This window comes from Eulemur rufifrons, chromosome 3 (assembly GCF_041146395.1).
Source record: "Eulemur rufifrons isolate Redbay chromosome 3, OSU_ERuf_1, whole genome shotgun sequence".
In the NCBI taxonomy this organism is placed as follows: Eukaryota; Metazoa; Chordata; class Mammalia; order Primates; family Lemuridae; genus Eulemur; species Eulemur rufifrons.
In genome coordinates this window covers 27,558,587-27,586,532 of record NC_090985.1, presented here as the reverse complement: position 1 = coordinate 27,586,532, position 27,946 = coordinate 27,558,587, and the positions used below count along the sequence as shown (strand labels likewise).

At 44.5% G+C, this 27,946-nt stretch overlaps 1 protein-coding gene across 5 annotated transcripts in view; it reads right to left on the bottom strand.

Moving 5' to 3' along the window:
• Window positions 1-27,946, bottom strand: part of TRAPPC9 (trafficking protein particle complex subunit 9) — a 604,744-nt gene that overhangs the window by 470,347 nt on the left and 106,451 nt on the right. For all 5 annotated transcript variants that reach the window (XM_069465953.1, XM_069465949.1, XM_069465951.1 and 2 more), the window contains 5 exons: window positions 25,485-25,630; window positions 18,561-18,646; window positions 15,184-15,310; window positions 11,337-11,469; window positions 4,184-4,347 (listed from right to left, as the gene is read on the bottom strand). In XM_069465953.1, coding sequence (XP_069322054.1) covers window positions 4,184-4,347; window positions 11,337-11,469; window positions 15,184-15,310; window positions 18,561-18,646; window positions 25,485-25,630 — 656 coding nt within the window. The remainder of the gene's footprint in view (window positions 1-4,183; window positions 4,348-11,336; window positions 11,470-15,183; window positions 15,311-18,560; window positions 18,647-25,484; window positions 25,631-27,946) is intronic.

Genomic DNA, 27,946 nt, shown 5'->3' with positions numbered 1-27,946 from the left:
TCCCAAAAATAGGAGGAGAAAAGAGGAAAGCATGAAACTAAGGTAGTATCATTAAATTTCCCAAAGACTGAGAGTATACAAAGTTTTTAAAATAACACACAAAAAGTAACATTTTTAAAAGAAAAAAAAATGATTAGGTGAACCATATTAAGAACTTCTGTTCATCCAAAGATACCACTAAGAGGGTAAAGGCGAACAAATCATCGAGTAGGAGAAGACAGTCACACCACATACTTCCAACAAAGAATTCATGCCCAGAATATATGTAAAGAAGTCCTACAAGTCAGGATGGAAGGTAAGGGGGAGAGAAAGACAGCAACAGAAAACGAGAGAGAGAAAAGACACACAATGGGTAAGGGGAAAAAAGGCAAAGGGCTTGTACAAAAGAGGATATCCAAGTGGCCAAAAACACATGAAAGGTGCTAAATGTCACTGGTCATCAGAGAAACACAAATTGAAACCCAATGCTACACCACTACACTCCTCTCTCACCACCAGAATGGATAACATGACTGCAAATATCAAGTAAAAAAAGTGAAATGAATCTATGCCATTAGAAGTCAAACGGTGGTAGCCCTAGGCAGAGAAGTGGGTAGATACTTGATGCACACAATTGTAATCCTCATGACAACTCTGTAAAATTGTGGTGTCTATAGCAACAGCAATAGTTGTAGGACGATGGTGCAGTGGAGGAGATGGTGGAGGTGGCAGTGATAGTGATGGTAGTGATAGAGGTGGTAGAGGTAGCAGTGATGGTGGTGACAATGGTGGTGGTTAAGGTGAGGTGAGTGGTGGTGATGGAGATGATGACAGTGGTGGTGGTGGTGGTGGCGGCAGTAGTGGTGATAGTGGAGGTGGTGGTGGTAATAGTGGTGGTAGTGGTGGTGGGATGGTGGTGATGATGATGATGGTGCTAGCGGTGGTGGTGGGATGGTGGTGATGATGATGATGATGGTGGTGGTGGTGGTGATGATGGTCATGGTGATGGTGCTAGTGGTGGTGGTGAGATGGTGGTGATGATGGTGGTGGCAGTAGTGGCAATAGTAGTAGTAACAGCAGCTAACAAATCTGAGTGCTCATGATACACCACGAACTGTTCCAAGCACTTTACATATATTAGCTTATTTAATTCTCAGAATAACCCTATGATAAAGGTACTATTAAATATTATTAGCATTATTTTACAGAAGAGGAAAATGGCAGGAGAGCTTAAATTACTTGCCCAAGAGAATACACAGCTAGGAAGTGACAGCAGGGATTTGAGCAGAAGCAACATTTCCCAAAGGGAAAGGGAAGCATGATAAAGAGGGTCACTGTGAAATGGGCTGACAGCACGAGACAGAAGTGTCTTCCTCAGAAGCCTGGGTCCTCTGAACTCAAGACCCCAGTGCTGTAGGCTTGGTCTCTCCTCTGAGGTCTGAGTTTCCACTCCTGGGTACCTTCTCTGGGCTTTCCTCATTTCAGTCTCTTCCCATGTTCTCCTAGCATCCGGGCAGTGGCTTCTTCCTCTCCTTGCTACCTCCATGTTATCTTAGAGTTATCTTTTTACCCTGTAATCATCCGCTTTGTACCTAGCAGACAATTGTTCACATTTCTTCTTTTTGTCCCATCATCTGGTGTGACTTGTACCCTGCCTAGTCCCAGATGACATGAGGAGGGGCCTAGCACTTGGCAGTTGTGACTGGCTGTGACTGAGCTGCATTTCCACTGGTCCCCTTGGCCCAGAGCAGGCTTACCTGGGTTTTTATTGCTCGAAAGGTGGGTGAGACTTACAGTGAAGCTGTTCACACACCTGTGAGCTCCATCAGCCCCTTCCCTTGCCCATCCCTTGTTTCACCTCTCCTAGCCAAGGGCCTGGCACAGAAAGAGAACCCCACAGCACCCCCACTGCTCTGGGGCTTGCCCAGGCCCCTTCACGTGCTCCCACCATTTAGGTACTCTGGGGTACTCTGTTGCCCACTCTTGGGGAAAACCTTTTCCTGACAATGTCCTACGAGAGTGCAGCTTCTACTCTCCTCCTCCCTCACTCCGACCCAGCTTCCACAACTCTCGCAGCCAATACTTCAGTGTTTGGGGTTGAAATAATTTCCTTGCTTCACAGGGAATGATTTTATTTTTACTATCCTTCACACTTTGTAATCTGGGGGAGATTTCAGGAGAAAGAGTAGAATAAAAATGTTACTCTTTCGCCATCTTTGACCAGAAACCACGCCAGGCTAACAACTGCCATTGGGTCCTATACGTGGCCACTTCCCTGCAACCTCCTTGGGACTGAAATGAAGCCCCAGGTGAATTCAAGAACCACTCCTAGGGGGCAGGGTGAAAAGAGGAACCCATCTTTTATTTTGAATAACTATTTAGCATAAACAATTTGCCACTTATGGCCTCACTAATAAGAAATATTTTATATATATATGTACGTATATGTATGTGTGTATGTGTATATATATTGGTTCCATACTGTGTGATCAGCACTGAAAGAAAAAAGAGAAAAAAAATCACAAAGAAAGGAAGGATTCAAGACCAGAAAAAATAAAATTAATGTGTCCTGCCAACCTACAGCGGACTTCCTGTTCCACCCCACTACCTACTCTGGGCACACCCAACCCTCCTGAGGAAGATCAAGAGCAGATAATGTCTTCTCTGCAGCAGCTGCTCAGTCACTCCAACTCCATGACGCCGTACACAAGTCACTTCACTGATCATCACCTAAGAGCACATTTAGGAATAACATTAATCGGGTGTCGGGCAGATGTGGGGGGGTGGGGAGGGGTGTATACATACATAATGAGTGTGATGCGCACCGTCTGGGGGATGGACACGCTTGAAGCTCTGACTCGGGGTGGGGGTTGGGGGGCAAGGGCAATATACATAACCTAAACTTATGTACCCCCATAATATGCTGAAATAATAAAAAAATAAATAAAAATTAAAAAAAAAAAAACAATAAGCCTCAATTATTCCCTAGGACAAGGCTCCTTCCAGGGGAGATACAGACAAGGAAAACAGGCTAGAGAATGTGGATATGGAGATACATGCTTTACTTCCCCCACACACAGATGTCCATCAAAATCAGCGGGAGAAATATGGGAATACAAGATACCCTGAAATTCTCCAGAGTGGTAGAAGCTCAAATTAACCCTTTCTTATATACTCCAAACTCGTCCTCTCATGACATAATTCTTTGCATGAAATTCTCCCAAAGTTATCCCTGGACCTTCCCTCAAGCAGAACTAACCAGATGGTCTGTGTCTCTACCTCTAATAAACTTAGTTTTTCCCATTATAATGTTATTAGCATGAGAAGGGAGCCCTCTGCCAGAGAGTAACAACATCCTTTACTAGAAACTTAACCAGAACCAATCGAACTCCCACTCTATGCCTGGTTCACCTCACTCCTATGTCAAAAGCATGTAAAATGCCCCAAGGTTCTGCCAGCTTGCTTTCCCTCTTTTTCATTGTCTGGTCTCACTCGCCTGTATAATTTCTCTAACTTTATTAAATTACGTGGTTTTATTTCCATGTATTACTCTTGATACCTTTCCCTCCTCCTACAGAATATATTCTTCCTTTGATCAATGAGCTCACTCACCTCTAACACACTTGGTATTCTGCTATTCTGCCACACACTAGCTCATTTCACTCTTGTGACAACTGTACATGGTAAGTACTACCTCCCCTATTCACCCATGAGGAAATTGAGGCACATAATAATACCTTCCCAAGGACAAACAGTAAGTGGTCAAAATTCCAACACAGGTCTTAGGACCCCAACCTACGTGTACCTTAGCAGTAGGAAACACATGGCCGGCCCTGAAGAGGGAGCTCTGAGTGTCAAGTCTGCCGAGAAGCCCAGGCTGGGTGCATTATGGGGTGGGTCCCAAACAGAATGCTAAAGAGCCTGCTAATGTTTCTCTCTCATCCTTTCATTCAAGAAGTAGTTTTGCTGAGGATCTGAACAATGTTCAGACCCGGGAAAGAGCACGTGGGATACTACAGTGCGTGCTTTGTCGAGTTATCTTTTGTGTGTTCTTCATGAATGACTATTTTGTCACTGTCATGATGGCACCAAATTAAAAGTGGAAGAAGCTTTTAGATTTTCTGAACACTGGCTATTTAAAGTATCTCTTCTGCAAGTAAACCACACAAACATTCTTAGGGTCAAAACTGCTTAAAATACTTACCTTTGGTGGTGAGGACTTTTGACGTAACTTCTAATTTCTCCAGTGGTTCCATTCCAATATTTTCCAATTGAACAATAAGTTGCTGAGTTTCTCCATTGTAAAGCTGGACGGATACATTAGCAGATATTTCATCACCAGAAGAGGGTTGCAATGAATGTGCAGATCTAAAATAATAGTAATATAACAATAATAAATCTAAAGAAGAGAGAATAAACCAATGGCATTTTAGAATTATTCACATTAGATAAAAGGATCACTGCATTTATGCATCTCCAAAACAGGGGGTAGGAAATCTTGGCTTTAAATGTGGAATTCAGTGCTGAGCTATCAAGAACAGACAGTGAATTGCCACGTGCCAAGTGCTTCCCATACGTAGCCAAATCCGGGTCTTTGCATGTTAGAAACACGATCACCTTCATTCGACCCTAGTTTCTCATGTGTATGTGAAGCATGGAAATACTTAATTACTGAATTATGGAGGGCAAAAATTAAACAATGAATTAATTCAAATGAACCATCAGAGTGTTGTTCTCTAAAAATCTAAAAAATGTCAGAATTGCCTTGGGAAAATCCATAGATTTAAGAGGAAAACTTACATGAACCACTCTGACTGATAACATGAGAACTGAGGTCAAAGAGAAATGGAAAATATATACAACAGACTCTACCCCACAAGTGAAAACTATGAGCAATGCCCGCCAACACCCTGCCAGACACGGGGCAGCTCAGCCACACCCTGGGGTCAGACCGTGTCCATGGGGCTCCACCCACATGCCAGGCAGAGGAGGCCCTGTACTAGGGGACAGGCCAGGCAGCCGACCCTCCATGGAAGTACAGCCCCAAGGCTGAAGGCCTCCCCTGAGGCTTCTACACTACAGTTCTCGCTCTGTCAGCTCTCACCTGAGTTCTGCTGACTCCAGCTGATTACAGAAAGATAATTATCCTGGTTGTCTCCATCTCAACCCACAGGCAGCAAACAGACTTCCAGGCAAGGTCACTGGTGACCACAGGGAAAGGGCTTTTCTTAGCACAGTGGGGACAAAAGTCATCAGAGAATGAAAAGAGATGTGTGTGGTAGGTGTGGTTAAAATGTACACACAACTCTCTGGAGAAGTCTAGCCACAAAAGAAAGCGGGAGCTAGAAGAGGTCATCTGAGGGGAAGGTCAACAAACCTTCCTGGGACCAGAAAGGTTTACTCAGCACCCACTATCTTCTCCCCATACCGGAAGGATTTCCACCGGCAGCTGCATTAGTCTAATCTGTATGAGCCAATATTGTGCTTCACTGAACCAGAAATGGCTTACGAAACCCACTAAGTAGACTCCAGGCTACGCCATCCCAGCCAATACCCAGTAGCCTTTCCAACAACCAGCTCCTTCCAGTTGTCCCCCTGGCCACAGCACCAAGGATCAGACTCAGGGCCAAACGCTGTTTCTCAAGCCACAGGACAGGCTTGTGTCCCCACACTATTTGGTTCAAAGGGCAGAAAAGAATGTTCCAGACAGTGATGGCCTCACACTTCTGCTAGCCAAGGAAAGAAACGATGCTTAAAACAAGTCAGTCTTATTGAGCCAGTTACACACCTCCTGGGGGCTTCTAGTTACAGACTCTGATAGAGGAACATTTACATCCAAACCAAATTTTCATAAAATAATAGTATAATGAATCCAGGTGAATTCCTTTGCATTTAAATATCTTTAATGTTGTTCATGAGTCGAGAAATAAACTTCCTCTTGTCAAGGAAGGAAAACTGATTCATGCCCTCACCATAAATTACTTCTGCCCGTCTTTTAATAGGCCATCCTTCTCAAGCAAAAACTGTTTGTAGTCGATGTGGATTTGCAGAGAAGGTACTAGGAAAAACATAAAATACATTCAAGACTAATTACTTTGTGTCTCAAACAACAGGGTGCCAAGGCCCTCTAGAACTGTGGAGAAAGAAAAAAGATGGAAAAAAGAAAAAAGTCAGGAAGTCCTCAGAGTGGAGGAACCATACAGCCACAGGGCCCTGCCCTGACACAGGTGGCTGACTGTCCCACAGTACAGCGTCCCAGCGCTGTGGGCACCCCTCAGTGTGGCTCTGCCCTCCCCACCCCTGCACTGAACCAAAAGCTTTTTCAAAGTAGGGACAATATTTTTATTTCTGCACTACCAGCTTTGACCTAGCCAGATACCCAGCACATAATAGGTACTCACTAAATAGGTACTGAACAAATTAATAAGCATCTCAAATTTGAACCACCTGTACAACACAGAAACACACCCTGGCAGTAATTGACACAGGCCCAGGACAGAGTGACCCACTGCATACTTAATGGCGGCCTCCTAGGAGCCTTGCCCTGTGTAGCCCATCTCAGCATGGGCAGCTAGGCCACAGAGAAGGCAGGACAAGGCATCTCCACAGGAGACACCATCAGGCCACCTGCCACTGACTGCCTCCCTTCCCTGCACACCCCCCGCCCTGCCTTCTCCCTGTCCCCCGTCACAGCTGGCTGCCTGCAGGCCTTGGCTGCTCTGCACATTTCCTCTGCAGAGCCCTTTCTAGAGAAACGGCCTGCCAAGCAGGAATTGCCATCTCACCCTGCTTTGAAAAGTAACCTGCCTTCTGTCTCCATAGATGGGTCTTTTCTGGACATTTCATCTTACCCTGCTTTGTTTTTCGTCATAGCTTTTAATTCTACTTCATTACGGTCTACCCTTGTTTGTTTAGTTGACTTGCTATTCCCTCCTCTTTGCATGTTTTTCTTGCTTGATTATCCAGCCAATGTTTGTGAATCCCCAAAAGGCCCAACTTGAGTATCACATTCTTTAGGAAGCCTTCCTGAACCCCAAAAGAAAGAGTCAACCTCTCCCTTCCTGTTTTCATATTACGGGAGCAGTGAGCAAATTTATTTATACTACAGTTACTCTACCTCCCCTCCAGACTGTGAGCTCATACAAGGGATGAGGCCTCAGTCAAGGGCACTTTTTATTAATTGCTAGTCCTATAGCACAAGGCCTAAAGCATGTCGTAGGTGTCAATAAATGTTTGTGAGTGAATTTGATGAATCAGTGACAGAGATGTTTATATTAGATTAATTACAATCCAAACTCAAAGAATAGTCACTTTTTATTTCAGAAAATCACCTTAGAAAATATATATACATAATTTTTTTAAATAAGAAATAAAAAACAAACATTTTAACTCTAAATCAGATCCATGACACTGGGCCCTCCCTCCCACAGCACCTGGTCTCTCATGGCGGAATAAACCCCAGCAGGGCTGTGCTAGGATCCACGCGCCTCCGAGCTGTGGGTGAGCCAGTCCCGGCACAGGTCTTCTCATGGGCGGAAACAGATACCAGAGAAGATGAGTGCAGCACTCATCAAAGCACATCCACAAAAAATGGGGAAGGCGGACATTATCTCTGGAACCTATTCTAAAAGCAGGGGGAAAACGAGGGAGGCAAAGCGCGCTACCTGAATAGCTGTTGTATTCACCACCTTGCACACCTGAGGAGACGACCTTCAAGACAGTTACTAGCAGGACAAATGACAAAGTTGCCTTTTCCCAAAATATTTTTCCCTTTTGTTAATAGCCCTTCCACTTAGGGCCTTTTCCCTTCAGCCAGCCCCACTCCCTCACGGGCCTGCTGACGGAGGGGTGCTGAGTGTGGAGCTGGCGGGCCACCGCCTGCTTTACCAGATCTCCATCGCACACCTCCAGCTTTCGGCCAGGTGCTTGGTGCTCTGTACACGCCCATGAGCATGTGCCTTACAACCACGTGCCAAGGCCAGTGTCCTTCATAACCTAACACCCACGGGGCGCCACAGTACTACAGAAAGCAGTGGCGGATTTTGGCAGGCAAAGCCTGCGCTGGGAGTCTGCAGATTTGGCTGTTCAAGACAATGTGCTCAGAGGTGTCTCCGCCCAAGGAGCTCTGGTTTCTTCACGCCCATCACAAAGACAAGAAAGAATCTCCTGAGGCTGCTGTGGCCTCAGCTGAAATCATGCATCTATCCTACACTGAAGCCAAACCAAAATTCATTTTTCTAAACAGCCTGAAGTATATACAATTTACATACCACAAAATTCACCTATTTTAAGCGCACAATTCAATTATTCTCTAATAAATTTGCAAAGCCATACAACCATCACTGATGGCAGTTTTAAAACATTTCCAGCACTCCAAAGAGATGCCTCAGGTGCACTTAAAATCAATCCCTGCTCTCACTTCTAGCCCTAGGCAACCGCTGAGCTGCATTCTGTCTCCGTGGACCTGCCTTTTCTGGACAATTCACATCAAAAGAATCACATATCATACGGCCTTTTGTATCTGGCTTCTTTCACTTAGCACAATGTTTCCTAGGTTCAACTGGAGCACGTATCCGTTCATGCCTTTTTATTGCTGGGTAGTATTCCATTGTATGGATGTACCACATTTAGTTTATCCAGTCATCAGCTGATGGACATTTGGGCCCTTTCTACATTTTATCTGAATAATGCTGCTATGAACATTAATGTGCATGTTATGTCAACATATGTTTTCATTTCTCTTGACTAGATACTTAGGAGTGGAATTGTTGGGTCAAATGGTGAATTTATGTTTGGCTTTTTAGGAAACTGCCAAAGAGTTTTGAAAACAGATGTACCATTTTACATTCCCATCAGCAGTGCATGAGGGTTCCAGTTTCTCTACTACCTTGCAACCCTTGCTACTGTCTGTCTTGATTATAAGCCACCACAGGAGGTATGAACTAGAATCACATGCAGTACCAGTTCCACCAAGACTAAGAATGTTGAACATTCTTCCAGACAGCTTATTAGCTATTTGAATATCATCTGTGGTGAAACAGCTATTCAAATCTTCTGGCAATTTTTTAACTAGGTTGTTTGTCTTCTTAAGTTTTAAGAGTTCTTTATATGAACACAAGCTATTTATCAGATATATGATGTGCAAATATTTTCTTCCAGTCTGTGACTTCTCTTTCATTTTCTTAATGGTGTCTTTGGAAGCACAGAAGTTTTTAATTTTGATGAAGTCCAATTTATCAACATCTTATGTTATGGATCCTGGCTTTGGTGTCACATCAAAGAATTCTTTGCCTGAGCCAAGGTCATGAAAATTTTCTCCCATTTTATTCTAAAAGTGTTACATTTCTACCTCTTACACTCAGGTCTACGACCCCTTTTGATTAAATGTTTTCTGCGTTTCACTTTATTCCCAAGCCATGCCATTTTCTCCCCGCTCCTTCCTTCGTCAGAAAACTGCTCCTGCCTGGCTATCCTGCACAGCTCATTCCCCCACACCCCCACTCCTTGTGCTTCACTCTTGATTTCGTCTCCCTGAAGAAATCTTCTCTAAGCCCCCTGTGACCTTCCCCAGCACATGGGAACTCCCCATCTACAGTGCACTGGGATTGTTTGGCTACTTGTCAATCTCTCCCACTTGACAGAACTTCCTGTGAGGACAGAGGACTATTGTGGTCATTGTTACAATACTAGCACTTTGCACAGTGCCTGGCAAATGAAAAGGATCCATTAAACAAATGAATGTGCTTTAAAAACATTTCAGAAAATCCCAAGATACATTTTACAAAAATGGCCAAAAGGATGTCCATTAAGTATTATCCATAAAAGCCAAAATTGAAAATATCCCAAATTCTAATAGCAAGGAAATTAATGGGTATGCAATTTTGAGATATATTTATGATGGACTTTTTTCTTTTTGAGACAGAGCTGACTCTGTCACCCTGCATAAAGTGCAGTGACGTCAGCGTAGCTCACAGCAACCTCAAACTCCTGGGCTCAAGCAATCCTTCTGCCTCAGCCTCCCAAGTAGCTGGGACTACAGGCACCATGCCCAGCTATGATGTACTTTTTTGAGACATTTAAAATTGAATTTTTTTTAAGAATTTATAAGAGCGTGAAGAAAAACTTATGTGGTTATGCAAAAAGTAATCTATGATACCATATATGATGTAGTATAATCTCAACTATTCAAATCGGTATTTTAAAAACAGGATGGGGGCCAGGCACAGTGGCTCACGCCTGTAATCCTAGCACTCTGGGAGGCCAAAGCGGGTGGATCACTTGAGCTCAGGAGTTCAAGACCAGCCTGAGCAAGAGCAAGACCCCGTATCTATTAAAAAATAGAAAAAATTAGTTGAGCAATTAAAAATAGAAAAAATTAGCCAGGCATGGTGGTGCGTGCCTGTAGTCCCAGCTACTCGGGAGGCTGAAGCAGGAGGATCACTTGAGCGCAGGAGTTGGAGGTTGCTGTTAGCTAAGCTGATGCCACAGCATTCACCGGGGCAACAGAGTGAGACTCTGTCTCAAAAAAAAAAGAAAAAGGAAAAAAATAATTAATTAATTAATTAAAATAAAAATAGGATGGGTCGGGGGTGTGGTGGCTCATTCCTGTAATCTAGCACTTTGGGAGGATGAAGCAGGAGGATCACTTGAGGCCAGGAGTTTGAGACTAGCCTGGGCAACATAGTGAGACCCTGTCTCTATAAAAAAATTTTTTTAATTAGCTGGGCATAGTGGCATACACCTGTAGTCCCAGCTACTTCAGAGGCTGAGGAAGGAGGATCACTTGAGGCCAGGAGTTCGAGGCTGCAGTGAGCTATGATCACCCCACTGCACTCCAGCCTGGGCAACAGAGCAAGACCCTGTCTCCAAAAGAAAAAAAAAAAAAAGGATGGATAAAACACTGGAAGGAGATATCACAAAGCATTTACAGTAATTGCTTCTGAGATACTGAGAATTATTGCCCTTTCTTCTTCATGCTTTTCTATAACACTCCAAAACAAAAACAAAAAGAACAAACCCTTTTTAAAAATAAGAGTTTTTCTTAAATTTTCCATATTTTTTAGGAAATTTCTTAAATTCCCTAATTTTATATTTTTTAAAAAATTATGATTCCATACGCTAATTTCACATTATGTTCTGATCTTGGTAAGAAAGATTTCAACTTTGTTCCAATTCACTTTAAGCAAAACATATTGACTATTGGTTATCTTAAAGATATCCTCCACTCATATTCTGGTCATAAGAATTACAGATTAAGTCAGCCTCTTTGTGCCATTAAAACAATGTATAACTAAAAAATATTCCTAAGAGCCATTTCCTGTCAACAATTAGACACCTGTGCTCCTTATGTACACTACCTGGGCAGAGAAGTGCTGATCTGTAGTCTTGGCAAAGCAGGAATGACTTCGACTGTGGAGCCACTGGTTTTTATTCCTGGGAGGTTGTCCAGCAAACAGTCACTGAAAACACCAAAGACTGTGGTATGGTAACCTGGAACACAGAATGAAAACCTTTACACCACCTGGCAAGGCTTGGCATCTCTCGCCCATGGCCAAAACAGTGAAAAGAGAACAGAGTTTCTCTTCCAAAGACCTGAGTTCAGATGGTGGCCTGTCACCTGCTGGTTCTCAACCACAGCTCCCGCCCTCAACCTCAAACACCCTCGATGTCTTCATGTATAAAGGAGATGATACCAGCATCTATATTCTTATTTTGTAAGGCTGACTGGGTCCAAATGAAAGAGTATATGTGAAAGTCCTTGTAAACTACACATATCTATATAACTTAATAACCAGTATCTCATCCCTTCACTATTAATAATTCGCTTTTCAGATTTATCCATCTCTAAAATGAGAATGATAGTTAATATTCCTTTCCAGGATATAATGTGACTTAATGAGTATTTGAAAAATGCTTCAAAACCTTCTGTTGAGAGATGGAAGTTCAAGAGCCAATTATTGTGATTATAGCTGCTACGTGATATGGCAAATCTGTAGTATGTGTACAAGTACTTCAATTTAAGATTAACAAATTTTCCGTGCAAAAAAAAAAAAAGTCCATCGGTTAGATAAGCACTCAACATTATTTAAGCAAAGCTTTAAAATGGCTCTTGAAATTTCAAGAGATAATTATTATAAACAACATTCACAGTGTAACAAAATTAAACAATACCCAATGGCTAGATGCCTAGGGTAACAACTTTTCTGCATTCGTATGAAAGTGCTACATCCTAAACAGGGAAGCAAGCCATTCTCTCAAGCGCAAATCAGGGCCCTTAGACATCCCCATCAGCCTTCCCCTTCCCCTTCTGCCAGCTTCAAGCTGCTCTTTCAGCATAACTCCAACTCATAGCACCCACATTCCCTCCTTTCTCAAGTATGTTTCTTCAAAGATTTCTTCACCTGGCAAACATTTTCCTCTCTAGGAACCTGCATCTCTCTGGCACTAATGTCCCTCATAATTTTCTTTTCTATAAAACCTGGTATGATGTGGTTTTGTCTGCTAAGTATCTCTTATTTTGCAATTCTTAACTAAAATCAGTCATTTTCCTTTTCTCACCCTTTGCTTAAAATAACTGCCACATAAACCCAAAAGTCTGATAACAAATATTCAGCACATCATTATGTCTCATAATACAAGGTCAGACCTTTGGCTTCATATACAAGGCATGCCAAAAATGAACACTCGCTAGTCTGTGTCAAAGAAACATAAGAAAGAAATGTGTTACTAAGGCTCCAACGACTCATCTATGAACATATAAGTTATCAGTTATGTGTTATTCTGAATCCTCATTATTTCCTCTCGAATCTGTCTCCTTTGTGCCATAGCCCAGCCACGGCTCTGGCCCTACTTTGTCATTTTCCAGATCGTCGCCAGAGCTCTATAATTGGTCTCCCTGCCTATGGTCTTTCCCATCTCCAGCCCAGACTTGAGCAGGCTGCCAGATCCTCAGGGATCGCTCTGAACTGTCCATCTGACCACATCTCTACTCAAATAAGGCGGTGGCCCCCCGCTGTCCTCAGGAGAAAGCCAACATCCTCTAGCATGATTTACAGGCCCTATAGTTCTGCCCTCTGTCCACTTTCCAGCCTCTGCACTGCCACCCCTGCCTGGGACCACCTACTCTGGTCCCCCAGATACCACCCCCAGTCCCCCAAATACACTATGTTCTGAGTGCCAGGGCTTTGAAGAAGTAGTTCTTTCTGCCTGGAACTTCTTTCTACCTGCTATTGACTACCCCTCCCCCCCTACTGCCCACCCCTCACACATTTGAATATTTCCTAGTTGGCCTTTCTGGGTCACTTACTACGAGACGCCTTTGCCAACCCACTCTCCCTCTAGATACATGCCCAGAATGGTGCGCTTACCTCCATCTTGGGCTTGCCAAACACACCCTAACCTAATTACGCCTTCCTCACCCACCTAATAGGGAGCACCCTTTCCCAGTGAATGTTTGTTCTTCTAGCCAACAAATACATACTGAAGACCTACTATGTGCAAGGCTCCACATTAGGCACTGAGCTGCAACTGAGTGAGACAGACAAGGCCAGCAAGGAATCCATCACACCCAACACAGAGGAGGAGCCTATGGGGCCTGAGTCAGCAAGCACCCTGAGGTCTCCAGCAGGACAGGAAGCCTAGCCAAGGACTGAAAGCAGCACAGGAGTCAGGGCCGGAAGCACGCTGACAGCACAGGCAAGGCTCAGAGAGCTCGGAGTGCTCCAGAACTAGGAGGAGTCTCCTGAGATGGAGTGTGATTTAGTGGAGAAGTCTGTGGAGGGGGCTCCAAAAGCCACATTCCAAAAGCCAAGCTGGGGCCTTCACGCTCAAGAACAAGGGTCCCTCCAAGGCTTCCAATCAAAAGACAACAAAGCAGAGATTTGTACCAGAAAAATCACCTGGCTGCAGATGGGAGACAGGTGTATTAGCAAGCAGAACTGTAGACAGAAATACCTGTTCTAATGCCTTTGTGACAATCCCATAAGAGACAGTCATAGTCTGCAAGACAGGAAGTTGCTGTGGAGGTGGAGAGAAGTGGTCATTCTCAGGAAGTTCCCATGAGGAGTCAACGGAGGGCAGGGGAGTGTGTGACAGACAGGGAGGGGGTTGAAGGTAACTCCCAGGAAGCTGGTTAGGGCAACCGGCTAATCGGGATGCCTGTGCTGAGACGGTCCTGGGGGGACAGGGAGCTCTGGGGAGGAGAAGCTGGTATTTTGGCTTGGACGTGTATGCAAAGTGCCTACGAGACTTTCCAGGCCACGGCCACAGGTGGCTGGATGTGCAGGCCAGGAAGGGATGTGCCCTGGTGATCATCAGCACGTAGACAGGACCGGAAGACAGAAGGGTCCACGGGAGTCATGGGATCACTGAAGACAGCTTGTGTAGAAGAAAGGGGAAGGGAGGGCGGGAAGGAGAGAGGAAGAAGACAGCGCAGGGGTAGGGGAGGGGAGGCAGAGAGAGGAAAGGAAAGAAGGGGAGACGTGGACCCTGGAGGGTTGGGCTGCACAAGTGGTACCTGCAAAAGATGAGAGACCCACACAGAAGGGCCAGGATGCAGGGAAAGGCCGGGAGGGTGCGGTGTTACAGAAGCCATAGGAGGGAGCGTGCTGTGCAGGAGGCATGGGCAGCAATATCAAAGGCCACTGAGCAGTGAGCCTACAAGAAAACTGAAAAGCAGGCCCCATATTCAGCCAGCAAAATGCTGCTGGTGACCTGGGCGACAGAAGTTTTAGCAAAATAAGGGCTAAATTCAGGATGCAGAGGGTTAAAGAACCAATACAGAGGCGGAAACACGGATTCAGTGCGTATGGACAACTCTCTGAGGAGGTCCAGCTGAGGAGGAACTCTGACCAACCAGACCACAGCAAGAGGGTCTAACCGCAGCAGGAGAGCCTTCGCCTGTTTTAAGACATACTGGAGGAAGACAGCAGAAAGGAGATAGAGGAGTGGGTGATGGGGCCAGAGCACAGGACGGACCCCTCCCACAGCAACAGCAGCACGCAGGGAGGGGCCTACCACATCTTGTACACTCAAGAATAGGCTTTTTCACGTCAAAGCCCAAAGATATGGGCCGTGACATGATATTTTCATTATCTTCTATTGGTTGGGACTGAAATGATGGGTGATCAGTGCTTGGCCTCGACAAGGCAACACAAGAGTTCGGCAGTCCTTCCTGAGCAAAAAGCATCACGCAGTCCTCCTTACCATTCACAGTAATGGTGCCAGTTGTCTGTGGGACCCCGACGAGCGTCACTGGGTACAGGCCAGACTCAGCCGGAAGGGAGAGTGCTGCGGGGAGAGACTCAAACGCCACTCCGCTGGTAAGGAGCCCCTGAAACAAGTGACAGAGCATCAGGAGCGCAGCCCGAACCAGCCATGTGTGTTCGGTTCCAGATGAGCCTTAAGACAACACTATGGGCACACTCTGGAACTGTCAGAATGAAAACACTAATGGTCTTTATAAAAACCCAGAGAGAACTTTAGAGACAATGTAAAGTGTGATTAACACAAAACAATCTTGGCACAATAAGCACTGTGGGTCCTCAGGTGATAAACAATTCCTCTTGAGTTTGGCCCTGTTTGCTATATTTTTGTTATTTGTTTTGTTGTTTTACCAAATGGGAATGTGAACCCAAAGAAAAAATATTTTATTTATGAATAAAAAGAAACAAAAACTTGAAATGTGGAAATATATCATCAGTTAATCCCCCTCCAGTGCTTCTAAGAATTATCAATTCATTTCAACATGTCCAGGCACTAAGCTTGCTAGTGAACAAGGCAGACAGATTCTCTGGCCTCAAGGAACTGCCTCATGATTGGAAACAATTGCAGGGATTTCAGCTTTCAGGACCTATTGTAACAGAGGTCCTACTCAGGACAATAGTGGAAGAAAAAGAAAGAAAAGGCACATAGACAACTATTCGTTAAAAAAAAAAAAAAAGCCAGGAACATGGAGATCCTATGGAATCTACAGTGAAACTTGAATAAATATATCTAGCAAAGTGACAAAATCAGAAAAAAAGTAAAGATATTTCTATAATTTAGCAATAAATAATTGGAAAATAAAATGTAGAAAAGTATCATTAACACCAACTATCAAAATATCAACTATATTGGAATAAATCTAATGAATGATATACAAGATTTCATTACAGTTGCAGACACCACTGAAATAAACAAAGACCATCTCAACAAGCCAGATATGGGGGCTCACACCCGTAATCTCAGCTACTCAGGAGGCTGTGGCAGGAGGATTACTTGAGGCCAAGAGTTCAAGACCAGCCTGGGCAACATAGCAAGACCCTGCCTCTACAGAAAAATTTTTAAAACTTAGCCATGCATGGTGGCACATGTCTATAGACCCAGCTACTTCGGGGGCTGAGGCAGGAGGATCGCTTAAGTCCAGGAATTTGAGGCTGCAGTGAGCTATTTTCCACCACTGCAGTCCAGCCTAGGCGACAGAGTAAGTCCCTATCTCAAGAAAAAAAAAACCTCAAAAAAGGGAGAAATTCTGGATCCATCTTAGTGAGTTGGTTTTCTGCAGTGGTATAGTCAAAGCAACTCTGAAACTATTTTAGATGTATTACAGGATTGCGTGTAAAAGTAAATATGTTGATGTTGTGAGCCCAAGTTCTCACTCTGGAAGAAAGGACACAAATATGGAATGGAGGAAGGCAGGAAAGAGCCCTATGGAGATGTGTTGGAATTGAAAGTAACAATGTGACTCAGGATGTATAAAATATGCATTTCTAGTGTATATATGCAGTATATGTGCATGTGTATACATATAGATATATGTGTGTAGATATACATGCACATGTACATTTACATGTATATGTATAGGAATGCAGAATGTCCCTAACTTTGTCTACAGAAAGCACCCAGAAGCAAAGCCACTCTCTCAGCAATGAGCACACCTCGTGCCCAGACTTGGAGCAAAGGTGTGAAATGATCCATGTGTGGAACAGATGTAGCGGGCAAGGGTGGAAGCAGAGAAGCCAGTTGCCTCTAGGCAGATATGCTGGTATGTATTTCTTTTTAAAATAGCTAAAGCAATATGGCCAACTGTTAACATTTGTTAAATATGGATGGTGGATATATGAGTGATTATTCTTCTCTGTAACATTTCTTATGTTTAAAATATTCAATAATTTAGTTTTTAAAATTCTGACCATGCTTTGTGGACTATCTCTATGTGATACTTTTTATTTTATTCTTTACTCTTCCTAATTTTTTATAATAAGCACATATTATTTTTAAAACAGATAAAAATGAAAGCTGATTTTTAAGACAAACAATGTGTGAAAAAGAGCAGCAGGCATATGCCACTTTAGCCACTTTGGGGAAAATTCTCTAAACAACTATTATTCCCTGCTTAGACCAAGAGACAAAGCCACTGGTTGATCCTCACGCCAACATGCCCTTGCACGGTAGGAGGAGGAGAAGCATTCATCCTGAGCGAGCCTCAAGACTGCAGTTAGCTTAACATTCAGCTCAGCTTCTAAGAGCTCAAACAGATTTTGGAAAACTGTGACACTTGCTGGAAGCCTATGCAGCATCTAAATAACTACCAAACAGTCTGCCTGGTGGACTGCGGCTCAGCCCTACAGCCCCAGCTGAGCTGTCGCGTCTGTCCCAGGATGCCTTCCCAGACTCTCCACGGACAGACAGATGCCCCTCACATCGGTCCTGTAACACCTCCTGCACCCCCAACCCAGCCCTGACCACAGGCACAGCCAACACAAGAGCCTGTCCATCTCAGTCCCCTCAGAGCCTTGCCCAGGGCCTGACATGTGGCGTGGGCACTTGGCACAATACCTGCATGGAGAGCCTGCCTGTTACCCTGAACACCAGTCAAAAACTCTAAAAGAAACCACCGACATGGCAGCACCATCCTCTGCATGTCGCTGAAAAGTGACATGGCAGTACCATGTAGCAATGCAGAGCAAACTGCAGGGATGGAATCCACACTGTGGGGAAGGGTCTGCCCGGGAAACACAGAATTAACTTGGAAAGCCAGCACAAATCTCCTTCCCTCAACTATGAGATCAGGTGAGGAGTACCAACGAAGGGGACTGCAAAGTGCATCTTTAACACCCTACACAAAGTACAGAAACAAAACATTAGGATTTCAAACAAGAGAAACCTCAGAGTAGTAGTGCAGTAATTACTTTCTTATTCTACCACTTGTTCTTCCCTTGGGCCCTGATCACCTTATCATCTTGTAGCAACAAAATAATGGTGATATTGAGTAGGAGGCATAACGTAGACTTTATAACTGGTGCTAATGTCATATAAACTTAAAATGATTATTTCAAATCTCACGTCCAGTGAACTAAGTTCAGTGTGTGTTCAAATAGGAGGTTTCTTTGTTGATTCAAATATTTATTGAGTACCAAGCCTAAAGACAGAGGAATGACAAAACATGGTCTTCACTCACAGTAAGTTTATAATCTTTGGCAAACAAATACAAAAACAGACATATGTCCTAAGATGAGTGCTTCAAATATTAAGTAAAAAACATATTTTAATGAGAATTTGGTGCTTTAGCTCAAAAAGGTCAAATGACTGGTGATACATACCATGTTTTCAACTCGAAGTTCAAATGGCATTGGGTTATATACCATCAGCTGAACTTCACAGACATCTCCTTGAACCCACTGGAAATCTAGAAAACACATACACACAGAAGAATCCATGTATTAGTTGGTATTTTTTTCACTTTCCACAGGGTTTCAGATTATTCTTCTGGTAATTTATCTTTCCAACAAGGCACCAGGCACTCTGATCACACTGAGAGGAACTATTCAAAGCTGGCTTTTCCACCAGCTTCCTCTGAAACAAAGCAAAGCAGCTGTCACTGCCACTTTGATGCCATGTGAATGATGCTTCTCGCCACCTTCTGCAGGCGGCATTCACATCGGCATGCCAAGTGCAGCTTTACAAAACCGAAATCAATCCAGACAGCACTGTTCTTGGTGTGGAGCGGTAAGGCACACCACGTTTCACTGGCCCAGAGGCTGGCAGGGGAGGAGGGCACTGGGTCACTTGTGAGTGGCACCGAGCATGATTTCTCCAGCCCCAAGTCTGTGGGAAAACAGAGTGGCTTCTCCTCCCTGCCCGCTCTCAGGCCAACTGCGATTCGGCACCTGTGGGGAGCCAGACTTCTGATGACCTCTGAGCCTTCCAGCCTGGTGTGCATGGCCCAGCGTGTGTGCCCTGGGTAATCCCCTCCCACTGAGTGTGAGTATGACAATTAGGTCATGTTATATAACAAAGGTGAAAGGATATGCAGGTGTAATTGAGGTCCCCAACCAGTTGACTTTGGGTTAATCTAAATGAAGACTGTCTGGGATGAGACTATTCTATTCAGGGAGCCCTTACAGAAGACCACACCCTTCCTGAGAGGGCCACAGAGGGGACCATGTGGCAAGGACTAAGAGTGGCCTCTAGGAAGTGAGAGCAGTGAACCACTGGCAAGAGAACAGGGACCTCAGTTATGCAACCACAAGGAAAAGAACAAAGAACAACCTGAGGAATCCTGAGAGCAGGACTTTCCTCAGCTGAGCTTCCAGATGAGAACACAGCCCCAGTTGACACCTGGATTTCAGCCTTGTGAATCTCTGAGCAGTGGGCCTAGCTGAAACGCCTGATCCATACAATGAGAAAATAAATTTGTGCTGTTTTCAGCCACTAAGTTTTTGGTAATTCGTTACAAAGCAATAGAAGCTAATACAGCTCCCATACCCATTTCCATCAACCCCTCCTCCCTTAAAGATGCTCCATTAGGCAAACCAGAAGCGATTTCAGAATCAATTAACAGGTGTTGGGCACGCCTTAGGTGCAAGGCACTTTCAAGCAGGTCATCTCTTTCCTCTTCATAATTACTTTATGAGATACGTATTGTAAGCCCATTGTTACAAGGCAGGCACTCAAGGTCCAAACAGGTCGACAAACTTGCCTAGGAATCATACAGCCAGTGGTGCAACAGGGATTCAAGCCCAGGTCTTTGAACTCAAAGCGGTATCTAGAACAGATATGGGTGGCTAAAAGGGTGGTGTAGGGCTTTTTCTAGAGTAGACAAGGATATTTATTGACCAGAATTCTTCAACTTTCACAGAGCTTTCATAACCATGTTTTCAAGTCATAGCTTTTTCCAAACACTTTGCACCCTACACAGAGATTAAGACCGGCTCCACCAAATCTATGACATGTGAGCCAAAGTTGGCATGTTGAAATTGCATCACCTATTAAGAGACCACCAGGTGAGTTAATTTACAAAGTGCTTGCACAGCCATGTACTCATTTGAGCCTCTGGACAATGCAGTAGAACAATTATTATTCTCATTCTAAAATAGGAAAACTCCCCCTGGCAGATTGAATTGCCTGCCCATCTTGTGGCCCTGATAAATGAGAGAGCTAGGATTCAAACTCAAGTCTGTCTGGCTCTAAAACCCATGCTCTTTGCACTCTACTGCTTCACCCCTAAGGGCTCTGGAAACGCAGGTCTTGTCCCTCCATCACCCAGCTCCGCACCCACTGCCCCACCCCCAGCAGCTTCACCCAGCCTGCCTGGGTCTGCAGGTGGTCAGTGTCCCAGCCTACTTTTCACCACAGACAAAAAAGCTCATTCTTTTTAAACAAGTTGCTATGCCTGGTAACTAAGGAATTGTTTTCTCTGTCATAGTCAAAAAATAATCATTTTTTAAAAATCGTTTTCTGGGGTGCTGAAAGGAATAATTTATACTTAGATGGTCTTTGTCTACTGAAGGGTAATTCTGAGATAAATTACTGATTATATGAAAAGTTATTTTTGCCTGAAGATGGAGATAATCCCCTTTCTAATCCTTAGTGTGTCACAGCACACAGCGATGCCCCTTCTTCGATACTTTTTCCCAGAAACAGTGGGAAGGACAGGAATTAGCAGCTATTAAACACCCCTTGTCTCAGGCCCTCTCCATCCCGTCGGCACTGCATGCTGTACATGTTCCTGTCTGAGGACCCATGGCATCTGGCGGGTGCTTCTGTTGACAAGCTCATCTCTTTCTGACGCTGTATGGACCACTTGGCAGGAAGCACTCCTGATTTATTACTGCAGCCCCAGGACCTAGCACAGTGCACACAACTGCTACTGCAAACATGATCTGCTTGGCTGCCAGGAACTTTAGAAACATCATCTCCCTGGATCCTCAGAACGACCCTCCCGGTTGCCTTCCAACGTCCCCATTCTTCAGGCAGCACAACTGCAGACCAGGGAGCCATGATCAGTTGTCCTCAGTCACACAGTGGGAAGTGAGAGCTGCAGGGCCAGGCTGCAGTCCAGTCCAAGTCCATCTGACAGCCACAGCCTTTCCAAGCCACCACACTGCCTCCATCAACCTTGGCACTAAGCCTGGAAATGCCACAAAGTCCTACCACAATGATAGAAAACCCTTCACACAACCATGCTCAAGCGCAGCACCTGTGTTGCAATCATCTTTGCAGAGACTGCAGCTCAGACAATGGCCATGACAGCCAACACAGAGACACAAAGACTGGTAAATTATTCCAAGTTAGAGTGGAAAATGGCTCACAAACTGCCCTCAAGGGTTTGCTCATCCCTAAATCTCTGTGCCCCCTGCTATGGTGATACCTCCACCAGTTATACACAAAGATTCATTTACAGAGATTAGAAATTTAGGGTACAGATAGGTGATTCAGCAAGCCTCCAGGAAGGTACTCACTGATCAGTATATATTGCCAAAAAGATATTAGAAGCCAGAGAATATAAATTATCTTTTCCTACCCGTGGGTATGCAACAAATAATATGCATTCTGGCTGAACCTTCTGTTGTATCTCAGAAAAAAATTCCTACATCATCCACTGAATTTACCCTCAGCCAAGATGAGCAGGTACTTCTTACTATGGTGAGAAGCCATATTACAAAGGGAAAAATCCCTGAGCACTGACTCATACAACCTGGGATGAAGACTGGGCCCTGCCACTCACTCACGAGCTTTCTCACCTAACACAGGTAATTTATATTAGTTCAGGCTCAATTTTTTCATCTGGAAATAGGGAATATAATAATGCCTGCTGCATCAACATCAAACAGTTATGAGAATCTCTACATAGTGTCTGCTTAAGCCCTCTTCAGCAAATGCAGAGCATGATTCTCATAAGAAGCAGCTTCGATAATTCCTTAAGACTGAAAAGGAGAAACAGAGAGGCAGGCTGGCTCCACAGGCCTGCAATCCACATAGCCAATGGCACATGGCGCTCAGAGGCCCGTGTCTCGTTTACTGCTCTGCTGTCACTGTCTTTGAATTCTTAGTAATTTTTGAACAAAGGACCCCAGGTTTTCCTTTTGCACTGGGCCCCACACATTACGTCACTGTTCCTGAGAAGAGAGGTCTCACGCCTCCAGTGCTCTAAATCACCTCTAGAAGTTTTTCTTCCTTTAAAGTTCTTTAAGGAGAAAGCTTATCACCAACCTTAATGAGACCCAAAAAGACCAGCCAGAGAACCCTCGGAGGGTCCCAGAGAGAAGAGCCTCAGCACTTCCGTGACAGCTAGCCCAGGTCCACTGGGGAAAGAGGCGCTGGAGAGCAGCCTGCCTGCCGACTCAGAACTGGTGGGACACTGACCAGAATGGGACCGTGTCTCCTGCCTCCAATGAGGTGAAAGAAGGAGTTCCGTAGGGGGCTGGACAGCGATGCCCCCAAAGACAGCAGGGACAGAACTGGTTTTGCTCTCTCCTCACTGGTGTGTGGACCTGGGCAACACCATCTGGCCCTTCCTGGTTACCCACGATGTCCACCCGTCTCCTACACTTCCCGTCACCTCCACATGTTCTCCAGAGCAGAGAAGCAGTGGTAGGGGAGACGAAGTTGGGGTGCCTTTCAAAATCAGGATACTAAAAATGGAATTTCGAAGACTCATACATACATACATACAACACATACACACAGACATTGCAGTAGGCTATATATCTGGGGCTCATGTTTTCAGAACTTTCCCAAAATTCAGTAACAGCTGCCATTTTTTTAAGGACATTACTCCATGTCTCTTCCTTTATTTTCTTGTTGTAATAATGAATAGCTAGAATAATCAGAGCCACACCTTGGGGAGCCCCCCTACTCTCCGAAGGCAAGGCTGCTTCTGAGCCTCCAGATGCCTTCTCAGGGCCCTGCAGGGCCTGCTCCCAGTCTAACCAGTGTTGACTATTTATGCAAGTACACAGGGACACCTGGCAACAGTGCTACAGTTTTCGAGAACTTTCATTTGTATTCTGTCTTGATATTCAGCTTCTCATGTGTTTGTGTCTTGCGTGCATGAACTGAAGGGGAAACTGTTTCGAGGGCGAGGACTGTGTGACATGGTTAATTTAGGCCTCTGTCATGTGTGCTATGCTCATTAGAGAAAACCAGAGTGGACTAACAAGAACAGTATACTGGGCCTGAGAAGATGTGAGTTCAAGGGTTAGCTCTGCCACAAAATAGTTGAGTAATTTTTAGAAAGTCATCTCTCTGAGTTTGTTTCTTCATCTGCAAAAGGGAGATAAAAATTAATTCCTCCAAAAATACGGGGAAAATTAAATGAGCTAATACATGATAGCCTCTTATAAAGCACAATATGAATAAAAGAAATGATACCATTTAAAAATGCACAAGGTCCTTTTAGTACTCCCACCTCAGTTATGCCCTTTATCTTAGCAAACAACTTTATCTCTTCCAAAACACCTTATTTTTAAGGTGCTCAGAAAGAAAGAATGAATGGAGTAGATATTATGAATCCCAGTTTATAGATAAGGAAACTCAGATTCAGGAAGTTTAAATGCCTTGTCCGAGAACTCACAGAACTTAGGTCTCACTACGCAATTCCGCAGTCTTTGCAGGGAGGGCACCATGAGTTTAAGGCAGGAAGGACACTATGAACATTGTGCATAGTACATTATCTTAATAAGCATTTCAGAGAGTTTACAAATTGTTAATAAAGCTTATTATAAGACCTTTATAGAGGCTAAGAAATTTTAGTGCTAGTGTAAGAAATGCTTAAACTGGGATTCATAATATCTACTCCATTCATTCTTTCTTTCTTTCATCATTGTTCTAGGCACTAGGGATACACCAGGGAGCAAGACAGAGTTCCTGGCCTCATAGTATATTGCAGGAGGGTTGCAAATAAACACAGATTTGAGTTGGAGAGAAGTGCTATGAAGAGAAACCCAGGCAGCACAGCTAGAGGTGATAGGAGGAGTGGCCTGAGGGTACCAGGATCAGAGAATGCCTCTCTGAGCAGGGACATCTGAATAGAGCCAGTGACAATGGGGGACAAGTTCCAGGCAGAGGGAAGAACAAGCACAAAGGCCTGAGCCCAGATTGAGCTCGTTATATCCAAGGACCAGAAAGAAGTCATTGCTGCGAAACCCGAGGAGCAGAGCGAGGGCAGCAGGAGGTGAGAATGAAAAGTCAGGCAGAATGGGGGTGGTGAGTGAGTAGGGACAGGTCAGGGAGCACCGCAGCCCATGATCCAGGGTGTAGGTGGTTTGTACGTGCAACAGGAAGCCTATATCCTAGAAAGATCAGCATCGTGGAAGAAGGAGTCAGAATGCCTTTTTCCTAAATTGAAGGTATAGAAATTAAGAAAGAAGGAAAAGAAAGCACAGAATATCAAAAACAGAGTGCAAGTTTTGCAGGTCTTCTACTTACCCTCCTAAGAGGGAATCAGCAATTGTCAAGCAGAAACCAACCTCTTGACAGCCCTGGAGATCTGTCACAGTGACATGTAGGCATAATGGGCAGTGATCACCGATGACCAGCAATCACAATCTCAAATGCAAGGGGCCCCTGGGTTTGTCTTTGTGGCAGCGAGGTGGGGGGGGGCTCTGTGCCACAGCCAGGCTTCAGGAAGGACACCAAGGGACAAAGGCAGGTGATGCACATGAGCCCTAGGCCTGCTGCAGGAAGAATATGAGCAGGTCAAGCTGGGAATTGGCCGAGAGCTTCAACACAGAAAAGCACGGGAGAGATTTTCAAAAGCAAGCGCTCTACTCCCAGTCTCTCCCACCACACAGTGTGATCCCAGGATCGGCTGTCCTGATTGCCAGTGTTCCCAAGTGAAAATAATACAATGACCTCATCTGCAGTCAATCCTGAACACAATTCAGCCCTTAATCTTTCTCTGATGATTCAGAAGTCACTTCAGCACTTGGAAAAATCACTCTGATCTCCAATTATCACTCTTCTGTAGTTCGCAAAAGTCTCAGTTAACAGAAGTCTTTCTGGTTTCTAGAACTTCCACAAAATCACCTTTTCTGAAATAGATTTTTAAATATCAGATCTATGGTCAACTGTCTGACAAAGGCAGCAAAAACCAAATAAACTTATACGACAATATATACACACATGCATGTGTGCACACACACATGAATGAATTGGCCTGAGGTTCTGTTCTAAAAAATCTAGGAAACCCACTGGAAACAGGTGGCAGAGCACAGTTAGAAAGTCAGGATAAATGGTCCTACCGATTTTCTTGTTCCGCTCTTCTCCGCGGTTGTGCGCGATAATTGGTGAATAGATGAAAGGACTCTTGGTCGACACGTTCTGACCCAGCAAGCTTTTCATTTTTTGTGGCCGCAGGCTGGCAGGAAGGTTCAACAGTTTCACACGCCTGTTGTTTCAAACGGAACACAAATACTTCAACTGCCTTGTTAGCTTGGTCTCAGGATAAACACTACCAAACATCATGTTAGAAAAACAGTAAATCAGTCAAAATAGAAGATACACTGAGAGAAGGAAAAGCACTCACATTCAGCAGGACCAAGCAGAAGAATGCTGCATGCAGCAACTCAGGACTATCCCCAGGAGGGAACAATTCCCTGGTGCTCGGGGCCCTCTGTGGGCTCCGTGAATTGGGCCCCAGGACGGTTTGAGTCAGAAGGGCCAGGTTGAAACCTCACTGCGCTACTGACCAGCTGTATGCCTTTGGGCAAGTGCCTCGCTTTCCCCAAGACTTAGGTTCCTTGTCTACGAAATTCAGATAGACCCACCACCTCAAGGGACACTCCTGGCACAGTGCCCAGTGCTCCGCACAGGCTGGCTCCTCTGTCTCTGCCTCTCCCTGCCCTGACCAGCCTGCCTGCAGAAAGTGGATGCCAGATGTCAGGACCCCTGAGATGAGAAGGCACCACATGAGACAGTTAACAGCACTTTGGCCTTAGTTACATGAGGGGCTGCTTCCCCAGAAGGATAATCTGTATCTTAAACTGCTTTCCCAGCTGTGGATGTCTGCTAATCTATGCTCATGCTCAAATTCTAACAGCTAGCATTTACTGAAAATGTACTAATCTGTAGAGCTTGAGCATATTCAGGCATCATGCTAGCCACTTCATATGTATCATCTCAATTAAACATCACAACCACCTTCTTAGTTTGGGTACTATTACAATCGTCTCCATGTTATCAATGAGGAAACTAACACAAGAGGGATTAAGTATATTGCCCCAAATCCTATAGCTGGAAATTGATGACAACAGGAGACACTGTGCTCTTAAACCACAACACAGATCACTTAATCTGCCTAGACCTCAACATTTTCACTTACAAAAAAGGAAAAATAAGAGGTACCTGATAATGTCGTATGGACTGGAGGACACCTCCTTTCCCTGGTTCCATGTTTCCAGTGGGGGTGGGGGGAGTGGGCATCCATTAGAGAAACAGTCCTAACCTCACTCTGCCCTCCCTCGCTCCTCCTGAGGGAGGTGGTAAATTGGAAAGGGAACCAGGTCACGCACTGCTCAGCTCCTTGCTCCTCAGGCTTGCCTGCTCGCAGACAGCACATATTCTGTTCTGCTCTCTGCACACACTAAAAGGGGCCTCTCAACACGAAAGAGGCCTCCAAGACCCAGCGAGGCCAGGGACTACTAGGGATTAGGCTAAGTCCATCTAACTCAGGGGAGGACTCATAAGCCCTCTGGCAAGATCAGACCCATGCTATTCACTGTATCTTCCATCGGCCTAAAACAGGTATTTCTTTCTGCTGATTCCAAACTTGGACGGAAAAGAGGGAGTGGCCTGAATGGGGATACCTTCAAGCCTTTGCAGTAAGGGAATATATGTCGAGTACCCAAGTACCTATACTAGCACTTAACACATGGTAGGTCAACAAAAACTTCTCTTCCCCTCCTTAAAACACTTACGAACAAGAGAACAGCATACCCATTGAAAAGATTACACACTGGACTGGAGTGAAGAAACTAGGTTTTGGTCCCTGCTATGAACATGCTGTTGCTGAACCCTGGATGGGGGTCAGGGGGTGGTTCACAGTTTCTTTCAGCCTGAGAGTTTACTCAGTTGTAAAATGATTCTGTTCTCTTGGGACACGAATACCTTTCTATTCATATCAAAGTTACCAACTAAAATGAGATATTGTCTGTGATTTTAAAGGAATCATCTATGCGAGTAGAGAAATTCCAGATCACATAAATGGTTTCTAAAACATGTAAAAGAATTCTGAGGGGCACGGTTAGGCAGAAAAGTAACCCAACAAGTGGCCACAGCATTCACTCATAACTCAAAATTGTGCATCAAATATCATTTTATAAAATGTGCCCTACAAAAAAACAGTTGTTCAAGGCACCTGACCTAAAGGAAAGATAATTCATCTAGCATGAATTACTGCAGAACTAATAAGATTGCATTTGGCCTATGAAGCTGCCAACAATAAAGCAGAATTCCAGGGATAAGTGTCCAAGGCAAGGATTATTTTGACAGATTCCATTTGGAAATTGTTGACATATTAAAAATCTGATTTTCCTCAATATACTATAGCTAATTGGGACCATGCAAAACAACAGTGAAACACTAATTATGAAAGTGATATAAAACAAACTGGTTGAAAGGAATGACAAAGAAAAAAACAACTCACCTTTTGTTCCTTGGTTTTTAATCCCTCAACCTTCTTCACATGGGAAACATAACTGAGAAC